This window comes from Psammomys obesus, unplaced genomic scaffold, assembly GCF_907164565.1.
Source record: "Psammomys obesus unplaced genomic scaffold, mPsaObe1.curated_primary_1811, whole genome shotgun sequence".
NCBI classification, from domain to species: domain Eukaryota; kingdom Metazoa; phylum Chordata; class Mammalia; order Rodentia; family Muridae; genus Psammomys; species Psammomys obesus.
Window position 1 is genome coordinate 12,523,008 of NW_026591598.1, and position 13,697 is coordinate 12,536,704.

A 13,697-nucleotide genomic window follows, 5' to 3' on the forward strand; every position below is an offset into this window, starting at 1 on the left:
GGGGGACGGGACTGCCGCGAGCTGCCGGCCCGAGAGGGGCGGGGCCGCCCCGGAGGACCGTTAGCCCCGCCCATCCGGTCGCTGCCCACGCGCGCGGGCCCCCGGGTGTGGAGAGGTTCGCGGAGATTCGAAAAGGCGCGGGGAGCGGGGGGGCGGGGCCGGGGGGGTGGAGCGCAGGGCGTGTTCTGATTGGCCCGGGCCCCCAGCCTTTGCCCGCCCGGGCCGGGACCACGCCCATGCTGGGTAAGGTGCTGGCGTTGGGTGCTGTGTCTCCGCTAAACGGTTTTTTTTTTTGTTGCTGTTTTTTCTTGCTGCCTCGGATTTCCACGTCTAGCGTTATAGTCCTACGCTTTGAGGCAAAAGAGTGGTGATCTTTTTTTTTGAAAGATAATCGACAGCTGTTGAAAAGAGATTTTTGAGGCGTAAGGCAGCGAACGTGACGAACCCAAGGCGGGTGTGGTGGCGCAGGTCTGAGCTCGACACCCAGAAGGAAACCGCCTGTGCCCCCCTCCCCCGACAAGTGTACACCAAACATAGAACCCAGGGCTTTGCAAATGTTAGGCAACTGCCAACCCGCTGGGCTGGACCCCACCCCTGCACGCCGAGGAGGCTGAAGCAGAAGGATTGCAGTCTCAGGGCTAGGCTGCGCTAAATAGCTAGACCCTGTCCTCAGGAGAAACCTAGAGGTTCATAAAACTTCATTTTCCCTCCGTTAGCTGGGTAGCTTAAACCCTAGGAACAATAGGACTTGAACACCATTGGCTGCTAGCTTGGGTGATACTCACCACGGCACACAGACAAAGCAGGGGTGGGTGTTTCAGTTGCACAATGAGTTGTAGACAGAATTAAGATGGCTCCGGTCTCATTGTTGGGGTGAATCTAGAATCTAGAATATCTCATGTTGGGTAGAAAAGAAATTGAGGCTAAAGGAAGGAATCCTTCAACCTTGTCATTGAACCTCTGATTTTTAAGATTCTGAGATTTTTTTTTTTTTTAAGGAACGTCATTTAATTGGATTTTCTGCTGCCATTGTTATTCAGTTAAAATTTCCAATATGTTTTAGTGTTTCTAGATGATTTTTTAATGATGTTACTTGATTCTACCAAATGATTTTCCTGACAATTGTCATGGGTGTGATTTGAGGTTCCTTTGTGCTGATGACATAGAGAATTGCAGAGAGATTGATTGCATGCTTTGGAAATCATTTTCAGGACTTTCCTTACCAGTGGATTGTGTAGCCAGCACAGCCAGTCTCGTCTTATACTCATCATGGCGTCCTCTGGTAGGTAATTGATTTAGAAAAGCTGAAATTAGGATAGGCATATGGCTTTAGAACAGGAAGTGGTGCAGATCTTAAGCTTTTAATTTGCTATTTGTGTCCTTTCAAAACTTAATTTACAAATAAAAAAAGCAATTAAATTTTATCACTTGGATGAATATATGGGATAAATATATGGAAAACTCATCATTATTCATAATTAGACAGTTTGGCTTGGTTCAAAGCAAAACTGTGGGGTTTTATACAAACCATTCTTTGTTTAAAAAAAATGATTACCAAATACTAATTCTTCATCAAATGGTATTTGTTAGCCCAAAATGTTGGGCTTTTTAAAAAGTCGGTGTTATTTGATTTCTTACTTACCCTGTCATTAGCCTTTATTCTGTGCATTAAATTGTTGGTTTTTAGAAAATTGTAGAAGCCATTATTTGAATAAGCAAGCTGGGTTTTTCTTATTTCTCGTAAATCTGATCAACTCCAGATATTCAGGTGAAAGAGCTGGAGAAGCGCGCTTCAGGCCAGGCTTTTGAGCTGATTCTCAGCCCTCGGTCAAAAGAATCTGTCCCCGACTTCCCCCTTTCCCCCCCAAAGAAGAAGGATCTTTCCTTGGAGGAAATTCAGAAGAAATTGGAAGCTGCAGAAGAAAGACGCAAGGTAAAGCAGACGATTCACAGGAGACAGGGCGCTTGTTAATGTAATGAGGCAAACTGGTCTTATTTTTGTAGAAAGGAAGAAAGACTTGAAGCTGTACTGTGAGTGTAAGTAGGAAATGTCCTTGTGCTAGTGGTTGGAAGAAAGCAGCGTTTATTGAGCTCCTGTTAGGAACCAGCCCCTTGGCTCAGGAGCTGTCTCTAATAAACGGAGACTCCATGCTGGGCTTTGTCTCAGGTAACACTAGCAAATTGTATTAAGGCATTTTCCTGAAGTCCGGTTAGTAAGTAGTAGAGGCAGAATTTAAACTAAGACATGTAGTACATTGAAGCGCATGCTTTTCCTTTAAATAAAATAAAACAGAACATTTGTTGGCAAATGTTTTTTTTTTTATTCCCATAATTTTGCTTTTTGAGAGCAATAAAAGCTTTACAATTCCAGGGATGTGGTATTGAAACCTGCTGAGGGCTGGAGGGTTGACCCAGCAGTTAGGAGCACTGGCTAGCCTTCCCGAGGATCCTTGTTCCATTCCCAGCACCCACATGGTGGCTCACAACCAAACCAATCCCGGGGCATCTCACTGCCTTCTGCCTCTCCGTGGGCACCACACAAAGATGTATACAGCCAAGTGTGCAAGCTAAACAACCACGAACATAAAGTAAGATAAGTAAAAAAAAAAGTTCCAAATGAGAGTCTAGAGGTGTGATTCTCCTACCTCCACTTTTCCAAGAGTGCTTTCTGTCGTCGCGAGGACCAGACTAAGGTTCCTAGAATCACACTGGCAGGGCACACCTGCCTGTAACTCTAGTTCCAACGAATTGATGCCCTCTTCCAGCCCTTGAAGGCCTGACTTGCACATGTGCATATATTCATACAGACCGCACACGTGAAAGACTAATGAAAAGTTCAACAAATACTAATAAAGTTATAGAAGAGTTGAAAAATCTAAACTATAGCTGGAATTAAGATGTTTCGCTTCCCAGAAGTATCTACTGTTGGCATGTATTTCCATCCATTCGGTATTCTTGGGAACTTTAGACAGGGGCTAGAGAGTGGCCCAGCAGTTAGGACACTTGCTGCCTTTGCAGATGAGCCAGATTCCGTGAACAGCACCCACATGGCAGTAAATACCAATCCTCACTCAGGTTACAGGGACCCAGTACCCTCTTCTGGTCTCCCCAGGGCAAGCATCCACTGCAGTGCACCTAAATGCACGCAAACACTCATGCATAAGATACAAATCTATTTTTACAAAAGAATTTTACATAAGTTTTTATTGTCTCTCTTCCCCATAACTATGATTGAGGTTGGTGGATTTAATTTTAATTTGGGGAAGCTAAGGCACGAAAGGTAAAGTGTAAAGTAATAACCAAACCTGAGCGAGCAACACTGGGGCCACATCTGCATCACCCGCTGCAGCACGTGCACATTTCGGTTGCAGTTCTGCACCCTACTGTCAGCACCATCTCCAGGGAGAAGGGGGGGGGGGGGGTTAGCTGGGCACGTCTACCTGGAAAGCGGAGGTAGGAGAATCAGAAGTTCAAGATCATCCTTAGCTACATACCAGGTGGAAGCCAGCCTGGCTCGGGGTGTGGATCACGGAGAGTGCTTGCTGGGCAGTTGAGTGCAGTGCCCAGCTCTTGGGGAAGTAGAGATGGAAGATCAGAATTTCAGTTTGAGGCCAGCCTAGAGTCTGAAACCTTGTCCCAAAAGCAAATAAAAAAATGCCAGCATTTACCATGTATGCCATCTGCCTGCTCTTCCATGTTTGGAGTTTCTGGACCAGTAGGATGCAGTATAACCAGACTAGAAGGAAAGCTAGGCCTAATGCTCTGGAGTACACATTACACAGAAATTGCCTAAGAAGTGAAACTCCCATCTGGACAGAGATACTATGGAAGAGAATTGGCACAACTACTGACAAGGGCCCTGCACTTATACTCTGCAAATTAGTTCTTAAAATATATGTGAATCTGTTCATTGCTGCTGAAAGTTCAGCAATGCACATTCTTTTCATAGGCTTTGGAGTTAAATATGCAAATTCTTCAGAGTGCCATTCTTAAGTAGATTACTCATCATATGAACACTTTAGAGCAATTCATAAGGATTTCCTTAACGAATAACTTGGAGGGAAATCTGAACAAGCTAGGTTTGGTGTGTTAGAGAGCTACAATCTGAAATGAATATAGGAGGATCAGAGGCTCCAGGTAAGCCCTTGCTAGCCTGGGTTACATGAGATCTTATTGCAAAAAGAAAGGAAAAAAATCAACCTCTGAATGAGTAGTAGTTTTCCAAAGTAAACACAAACACTGGTTGGAAAACAGGTGATTGAGTGTTTTAAAATAGACACTTCTGCTCCTCACTTGAGTATTGATTTCAAGGTTTCTGCCTCTTTGCCTGATAATTTCTGTTGCACTGTTAATTAATGCCAAAGGTACTTCAGAGGGGCCTTGTTAAACTTTTTTGCAGTCTCATGAAGCGGAAGTCTTGAAGCAGCTTGCCGAGAAGCGGGAGCATGAAAAAGAAGTGCTCCAAAAAGCTATCGAGGAGAACAACAACTTCAGCAAAATGGCAGAGGAGAAACTGACCCACAAAATGGAGGCCAACAAAGAGAACCGGGAGGCGCAAATGGCTGCCAAGCTGGAGCGTTTGCGAGAGAAGGTTGGTTTCTTGCTTTATGGAGTTAGCAGCTTTAGGCAGCAGTGAATCATCTTGATAAAAATATAACTGGTTCTTTTTTGTCATCCGTTTGGGAGTTAACATTCAATAAGAAGAAACTTCATCTTAATATAGGGTGTTGTAGAATTCATAGCATAATTGCATATTCCTTGGAAGAGCAGTTGGAGGCTTTAGCTGTTATAGTCCCCAAAAGACCCTCCAGGTTTGAAGATGACAGTTGGGATTGTGGGTTTGTGGTTGCCGTGGGTTGTGTGACAGGCTGCGTTGGACCTCCTAGTAGGCAGGGGACAGGGCTCGCCAGGTTATTTTTTTTGGCAGATGACACTTACATACAGTTTTTTCCTAGGACAAACATGTTGAAGAGGTACGGAAGAACAAAGAATCCAAAGATCCTGCGGATGAGACTGAGGCCGACTAATTTGTTCCGAGAACTGATTTTCTCCCCCACCCCTTCCTGAATATCCAAAGACTGTACTGGCCAGTGTCATTTCCTTTTTCCCTCCTGACGAATATTCTAGAAGCTGAAGTAGGACTGTATAGGTAGATCAGACCATGAGATGTTTCCGGGGCTCAAGGGGAGAAACTGAAAGTGTTTTACTCTTTTTTAAAGTGTTGGTCTTTCTAACGTAGCTATTTTTCTCGTTGCATCTTTCCCACTTCGCGCCCTGGATGTGCTGGGTTAATGGCTAGTGCTGTATTGACTGTGGAAGACGTTCGTGAAAAGTGTGTAGTGGCTTCTTCCAACCCGTTAGATGCTGACTCTCTGTTTACTTTGCCACCCCGATTCTGTCCCAAGCTCACCAGATGCTACTGTCCTTGAATGGTTAATAAACTGCACAGTGCTCTTGGTGGCAGTGACTTCTTTCTGTCCGGGTAGTGACAAGTTGTAGGCTTTTTCACACGAGGCCTCCGGCTGCCGCAGACACCCAGGCAGTTCTCTGCTCCCAGTCTCTCGGATTGTCCTTCTACAATCATGGCTTTGTTGTGCTGTCTCACCCAGATCAGCTGTTATTTTTTTTTTCAGATGTTTACGTGCAAACAAACAGTGTTTTGTTCCCGTTAGAAAGGCAGATTACAGGCACAAATGGTGATTTCTAGAGAACAGTTTAGAGGCGACCTTAAGGTCTTCGTATATTTGATGGTTGGTTTGCTTACTGTGACAGTTGGGAGGGGAGGCGCACGCTAATGCTCATTCCTTCAGTCGATGGCCTGAGATTCAGAACACTAACACCTGAGAGTGGGAAAGCACCCTTCATCTTGGCGAGCAGCGCTGAGCTGGCTTGAGAGGCAGACACCTCACCTTGAACCCAGAGGCTGTAATGTTCACTCTGGTCAGCACAGTGCCTCACAGTTCAGGAAAGCCCGGGCAGCTTTCCCAGCCCCTTTGGGAAATAGCTTTAATTACATAGAGTCTATCTGCTCCTCACATCTGCATAAAGCTCTTAGAAGCCAAGTATCTACAGCAAGAGCCTGCTTGCAGGAGGCCTAAGCATGCCTTTGGGACCAGGCTTAATGGCTGTGCCTGTAATCTCGGTACTTGGGAAGCAGAGATGGGAGGGTGCTGGGGAATTGAAGGCCAGCCTAGACTACAGAGCAAGCATCCCCTTACGATAAATGCAGAAGTGGCGCTCCCTCTGGCTGACCAACACGCACCTCTACAACTCTGGTTTCACCAAACTTCTGAGAGCCTTAGGGGAGCTCCTGTCTTGAGAGTCAGTGGGGGCGGGGCAGCCTGGGTGTGCAGTGAGCGTGTTTAGTTCCGCTGCGTATTTGGCACTGTATAAGTGATCGCTGTTTCCCCAGAGGCTAGTGAGGGGTGCACTTCTGGTCTGGAGAATGAGTATGCATTGATGGTGTGCTTCGAGTCGACCATCCAATCGTGCAGAAGGTAGAGCATCATGGGAGTTCTGAGAGTGCCCTAACTGGGTATGCTGCAGTACTCCCAAGCAGCTGTAAGGCCTGGGAAGCTTAGGAGAGAGGAAGCCCTTTGTGATGCCAGTCACAAGCACTGTGCTCTTCCAGAGGTCCTGAGTTCAATTCCCAGCGCCCACATGGCGGTTCACAACCATCTATAAAGATCTGACACCTTCTTCCGGCCTGCAGCAGAGCACTCACACATAAAATTAATATTGAGAAACTGGGGATTTTGTTTTCATTTTGTTTTTGTTTCTTCGAGACTGTTTCATCATACAGCCCTGGCTGTCTTGGAACTTGCTCTGTAGACCAGGCTGGCTTCAAATAAGGATTACTATACCCATTTTTTGACCTCTAAATCCTAAAGAGACAAGATGGATCCAAGGGAAGCAGCAGGTGGGAAGAGCCAGATGTCCCTTGACTGTCATCTCTGCAGATGGCATGAGAGGGCAACTGACCTCAGCATGTCCAGGGGCTTCTGGGCCAGGACTTCCACCCAATGGGTTCCTGCTTCCCCCACTGGCAAAAAGCCCTGGGTGGCTGGGGGCTGTCCAGGCGGAGCTTGTCACCTCGCTCCGCTTCTCTCACACATTACAGCTAATTGTTGCATTATCTCATTGTCCTCCCACAGCCCTCAGGTGAGAAATGAACAGACTCAGGCCATGTGTCCAAGGTGACATGACCAGCACAGTGGTAAAATCATAGAAAGCGCAGCCTCTGTGACCAGCTGGAGCTCCAGAGCAAAGCTGTCCTGACTGACGAGAGTCCTGCTGAGGCCTCAAACCTGCCCTATAGTGAAGCCTAAGTTTAAAAGTAGCCCGGCGGGGGTGTCACACACCTTTGACCCTCAGCACTCAGGAGGCAGAGGCAGGTAAATCTTTGTGAGTTCAAGGCCAGCCTGGGCTACAGAGCAAGTTCTAGGCTAGCCAGGGCTACACAGAGAACCCTTGTCTAGAAAAACCAAACTAAATAAGCAAATGGTCTTTTTAAAAAGCACTGTGGGGCCTGCAAGCTAGGTAAATAAAGGTACCTGAGTTGAGTTCAGTCTCCAGAACCGCCTGCCTGCGCCCACATATGTACCCAAACAGGCCAAGTAAGTAAACGTGTGGGGGGAGAGCTGAATTAATCATCCCGCAGTCTACCTGCTTGTCCTGGGGACCCCAAGGGGAATCCGCCCATTTTCTGGAGGCGAAGCTGCCGCTGCCTCAGCTCTGCCAGTTGGCCTGGAAGGCGCTCAACTCTCTGGAATCCTCCCACACTCAAAGGCACCAGCTGACAAGTTGGTGGCCTGCAGCCAGCGTCAGTCCGCAGGCGTGTTGGTGGCCCATGCTGTGTTTTAAATGATTGAATCAGTTGACATTTGCACTGAAGAGTCTGATTTGGGGCTTAAAAAACCGTGAGCTTCGGCTTGCAGGCCCACCCCGCAGTCCGCTTCTGGTGGCTGCTGCCCCCTGGCGGCAGGACGTGTGCACCACGGCTCCCTTCTCCGCCCCTACAGCCGAGCTTAGTGGGCGATCCTGTCTCAAAACCCAAGACGGACAACTCTCGAGGAACAACAACCGAAGTTTACCTCTGCCCTTCACGCATGGACAGACACGCGCCCAGCGTGGTTTTCATTGAGTAGCCAGGAAAATGCTCAGGATGAGAGCCAGGCGAGGTGGCGCACGCCTTTGATCCCGGCACTCAGGGAGGCAGGAGGCTGGTTGGCAGCAACTGCGTGCTAGAGTTAGACAAGGGACAAGCAGGGCCTGACCCTCTCCCTAGTGACAGATCCACAGCTTCATAGGTCCTCAGCCTGCCCATGACAGGAAGGCTGAGAACGGCCTCCCAGCCCACTCTACCGGCCCACAGGACCATCTCTCTGCAGCTGGCTTGCTGGGAGTGCCTGTTCTTTGGGGGACCTAAAATATTTGTAAGCCAGGTAGTGGTGGCACACACCTTTCCTGCCAGCCTTCAGGAAGAAGAGGCAGTCGGATCTCTGTGAGTTCAAGGCCAGCCTGGTCTACATAACGACCTAGAACAGAAGTACTCAAAGTCAGTTTGGAGGGTGCTGACACTTGAACATTCCGTGTCTCTTCTGAGACACCAAACTCCAGCCCGTCTGACCCGCTGTCCCTGTGCGCCTGTGCTGTCTGCGAGTGTGTTTTTCTTTCTTTCCTTTCTTTCTATGACTCAGGTTTGCTGATTCACAGTATCTAAGTTTACATACGATGGGCTAGGTGACACTTGCCTGTAATCCCAGTACTCGGGGCAGCAGACATAGGTGGATGTCAGTGAGTTCGAGGCTGGCCTGGCCTACAAATGGAGCCAAGGCTACACAGAAAAACCCTGTCTCAAAAAAAAAAAAAAGTTTACACATGCCATCCTAATGCTTGAAATGGTCCCGTGATGGAAGTTCCACTCTGATGGTTTACAGGGAATTGAAGTGCGGAGACCAGGGTCATACAGCAGGCTGCTCTCTCAAGCTTGTCTCCCAGGTCCCTTCCGGCTCAGATCCAGCACGTGAGCTGTGGCTGGTGCTGTGTTTACCATCTCCCTCTGACCACCCCCCTCAGCGGCTCCATTTGGCCATCATGGTGGGCTTGCCAGCTGCCCCTCCAATCCATTCTCTCCTGATAAAAGACCTGCATGGACCTTCCTAAGCCCTGTTCCACCTGCTTACATCACCACCCCTTTCTGCCAACCCCTCTCCCCTGCCTGGAACAGGGATGTGATGCCTGGAGCACAGCAGGCATCTTGTGATGGTGTAAAAGTCCCACGACAGAGGTGATGAGAGCAGGGAACAGCTATGCCCCAGGGCTTTGGTGATATTTGGCTGCCACACCAGCCAGGACTCATAGCCAGGTTCTGTTGCAGGAGGCAAATTGATCCAGTTATGTGATCCAGTTACATATTTAAGCTGCTGGCTGATGAGGAGGAGAGATTCTGACCCGATGCGCAGCGCTGGAGCCGGGGTGGCAGCAGGCCAGCAAAGCGCCTGCTGTGCAAGCATGAGGACCCGAGTTTGATCCCAGCACCCCCATGAAAAAGTGGGGCCTGGTGCACTGCTGTAACCCCAGCTCGGGGAGGGAGAGGGGGAGGGAAGACAGGTGGCCCCCTGGAGCTCTCTGGCTAGCCAGTGTAGCCGACGGATGAGCTGGCTTTAACGAGAGAACATACACCCAAAAAACGGGGTGGATGGACATGGTGGTGCAAATCTTTACACCCAGCACCTGGGAGGGAGAGGCAGGCCGAGCTCTTCGGGTTCAAGGCCAGCCTGGTTTACATTGTGGGACCCTGCCCAGTAATAATAATAAATAATAAGGAGAGCAGTTGAAGAAGAAACCCAATATCAACCCCTGTCCTCCACATGAACGTGCACACACAGACATGTATGTATACCTGAACAAACACATGTCCATACCCACATGAAAACAACATAGCATATACCACATTAAAAAAAAAAAAGTTTCCTTCATGTACCAAGTTATCCACTATCTATTCAGTCACTCAAAAAAATGTTAAGAGTATGTGCTCAGAATGATAGGGCCTTACGTTCAACCCCCAGAACCAAAAGAAAATATATTGCAGAACTATGTTTCAGACACTATGCTAGGGGCTGAGAACTAGCTGTGCTGCAGGGGACGGCAGGAGTGCGCCCTCTGGTGGCATCTGGAAGGCACACCCGGCTTCTGCCCCGCTGACCCCGAGAAGTTCTGTAGGTGCTGGAGTTTGCCTGCCAGGCGGGGCAGGGCACGTCTGCTCTCAGGTCCTCACCCACACAACAAGGTTAGGCAACCCAAACCATCAGCATTTCTCCCAGCGCTCTGTCTGAGCCAGATACCAGCCTGCATTCTCGCTGAGGGAGGCGTGCTTGTCCCCATTTTATAGCGATATGCGGAAGGTCTGTCATGTGGCTCACTCTGGCTGTGCTAGATTCAAACCCAGAGCTTTTGATTCCAGAAGCTGAACTCCCTCTTCCTGCCACCATGTTTTCCCGAGCCTTTTCTGTTCGGGGGGGAGGGGAGCTGTTTCCTGATTCACCCCCTCTCCTCACTCTAGACACTGGCTGCTCTTGTCTCCTTTGTGGTCAGGCACCAAAAAGGGCCTGCACCCTTCCACTCATACATGTGCTTTTCAAGAAGCTCACTGCGTGCTGAGTGTTAGGAACGTAGGTGCAGGTCACACGACAGCACAAAAGGTCCATCAGGGTGCAGACAGTCACCAAGCCTCACGGTGCGACAGGTGTCGCCGGGGTCACTGGTGCAACCAACAGCAGCACAGAGATGAGCAGCCGACAGGCGAGCTTCCTAGAGAAGGGAGTAGCTGAGTCCCACAGAAATTGAGCACATTTAGAGAGAGGAAGAAGTTTGAAGGCGCTAACTCAGTTAACGCAGTGCTTGCCATGCACACACGAAGTCCTGAGTTCCAGTCTCAGAACCCATGTTAAAAAAACAAAGGCCAGGCTTGGCGGTGTGTGGTAATTCCATAGCTGGGAGGTGAAGACAAAAGCATCCTCAGAGCTCCGTGTCAGCTACGGTAGCCTACCACACTGAGGTCCAGGTCGAAGAAAGATGGTTAAAAAAAAAAAAAATGCCAGCCAGGTGGTGGTGCCCACCTTTAATCCCAGCCCTGGGGAGGCAGAGGCCAGCCTGGTCTACAGAGTGAGTTCCAGGGGAGCCAGGGCTACACAGAAAAAAAAAAAAGTCTCAAAACAAAACAAGCCAACTGTAGTGAGAATTGTAGAGCTTTCTTTGAAAAACCACAAATATTGTAAGAATATGTTTTCATTTTAATCCCAGGTGTGGGGACATGAGGACCACTTCACAGCCCTTGCCTGGGTAGACTGTGTCCCACGGGCAGTCCTGAGATCCTAAAAAGCCAGGCCCTCCCCTCCAGGGGTCCACCAAAATGAAAGAAATTGCCACACTCATCACCGATGAGGCGTAGGGCAAGGCTGGCTGTGGGCCCTGGTACCACGAGTCAGGTGTACGCGTAGTTAGTCAGGGCATGAGCGGCACTGGCAGTCTGTTGACTGGGATTCCTGGTTGACTCACCGCGCTGGCCAACACAGAGAAGTCAGCCCCACACATCCCCACACATCCCCACACACCCAGGCTTCACGCTGCCTCCAGCAATTTGTAGCTGCTTTCCAAACTCCGCCAGAACCCAACCCACAGAGGATGACCCCTGGGCCAAGCCCTACACGTCCCAAGCCAAGGCAGCACCCTTCTCCCACGCACCCGTCCATGCCACCAGCACTGCTGACGGCTCTCTGGAGATGCCACCCACCCAGCCAGTGCCCACACCTGAAGGTCACTCCCCAGTCTGCCTCCGGACTCGGCTGACACGGCTCGAGAGGGAACTCCGAAGGATGCTGGCAGGAAGAGCTTCCCAGCTGAGGGTGTGTCGGGAGGGCCTGGGTTCCACCCCTGCACTGCAGAGACAACACAACTCCAGCTCTCCCACAGCCCCCTCCAGAAGGACCTTGGAGTGGAGAGGCCATGAGTTATTGTGTAGAGCCGTGCCCAGCTTGGTCCTGTGGGGGGCAGGGGCAGTGATATTATCCCTTGAGACCCACCATCTGCCAACATCCTGCCAGGCTCCCACCTGAGAAAGCAGGGAGAAATCACAGCCCCCTGGAGTTGTGTCACTGGCAAGGGCTGCTCTCTAGGCTGAGGACCCCAGGTTGGCAGGTCCCTGCTTCCTCCCGGCCTGGCAGATGTTGGTTAACAGGCAGGGGAGGGTGGAGGAGGGATGGCCATTTGCCCCTCACAGGTGTCTTGGCCACACAGTCTCCCAGAGGTTTCTTCCCAACTCCTGGTGGAGTTTGAGAAGCCTCTAAAGATTCCCCTGAGGTGAAGACGAATGTCACTCCTCCGCTAAAACACCTCCCGTGGGGTCTCCATGGCACCAAACAGAAAATCAACGCCCCAACTTCCTCTGCTGCTCCCCCCCCCCCCCCACCCCCCCCCCCTCCCCCCCCCCCCCCCCCCCCGCCTCTGGCCTTTGCACCTGTTCTTCCCTTGATAATCACACACAGCTGATCCTGACCCCTGCATCGTTGCTTATCTCCTGCCTTGCCTTGTTTTCATTCACAGTATTTATGTGGACGCCTCCCCATCTCTGTGTTGGTTACTATGGACTGTGGCTTGTAGATCGCTCAACAGGTAAGTCTCTGGAAGGAATTTGTAGGCTAGGTGAATTAAGGTGGGAAGTCTCACTTTAAATGTGGGCCGTGGGGTGGGACTCAGGAGAACAAAGATAAATATAGACTATTCCATTCTATGAGCTGGTGACCCAGACTGTAAGGAGAGAGAGCTGAGCACGAGCATTCATGACGTTCTGCTTTATTTTCTTATTTGTTTGTTTGTTGTTTTGGGAGATGGGGTTTTGTTTTGTTTTGTGTGTGTGTGTAACAACCCTGGTTGCTCTGGAACTCACTTTATAGACCAGGCTGGCCTTGAACTGGAACTCACAGAGATCCACCTGCCTCTGCCTCCCCAGTGTTGGGATTAAAGCTGTGGGCCATGAAGCCCAGGGGCTTTTTGCTCCTTGGCTGGAGCAGCATGGCCAGCTGCCTCCTGCCTCTGTGCCCTTGCTGCCATGGTGTGCTGCGTCCCCTGTAACCAGAAACCTAAACAGAGGCTTCCTTCCACAAGCAGCCTTTTTTTTTTTTTTTTTTTTTTTTGCCAGGATTTTTGTTGCAGCACTGAGAAAATTGAGGAAGCTTCTCTCCTGTAATCTCCTTCAGGAAGTTAGAGATGTCTGCCTGTTAGCAACTGTGTCCTTGGCAACTGGAACAGGCCCCAGGATGTAGCCGCTGAGGTGGTACTCAATATTTCTAGGAAAGAGGTACCTGGACCCTGGCCTGTCCGGATGGCGACCAGACGCTGCTCCACATCTCTCCCCACTGTGATGGTCCCTGTCTGTCTTTAGCTCTGACTCTCTTGCTAGCTCTCCCTTTCTCCCTGCCTCCCTTCTTGCTTCCCTCCCTTCCCCCCTTTCTCACCCCTTCTGTCTGTCTGTCTGTCTGTGTTTGTATGTGTGGGAATTTCCACTGGGAAGCTAAAAGGACAGCTTCATTTCCCTGCCGGGCTAGAGGGGCCGAGTGGAAATTTCCATTCCCACAGAGCATCCTGCAGCTGAGCGCAACTGGCTGGGTCACATGGAGATGTTCACTGATGGCTGTGAC

The 13,697-nt window shown here is 49.8% G+C and overlaps 1 protein-coding gene across 1 annotated transcript in view; it reads left to right on the forward strand.

The window, feature by feature from the left end:
* Stmn1 (stathmin 1) overlaps positions 1-5,458 on the forward strand; it is a 5,905-nt gene extending 447 nt beyond the window's left edge. The window contains exons 2-5 of the mRNA XM_055611099.1: positions 1,212-1,282; positions 1,761-1,933; positions 4,400-4,591; positions 4,956-5,458. Coding sequence (XP_055467074.1) covers positions 1,270-1,282; positions 1,761-1,933; positions 4,400-4,591; positions 4,956-5,027 — 450 coding nt within the window. The 5' untranslated portion in view covers positions 1,212-1,269 and the 3' untranslated portion in view covers positions 5,028-5,458. The remainder of the gene's footprint in view (positions 1-1,211; positions 1,283-1,760; positions 1,934-4,399; positions 4,592-4,955) is intronic.
* Positions 5,459-13,697: the final 8,239 nt, after the last annotated feature.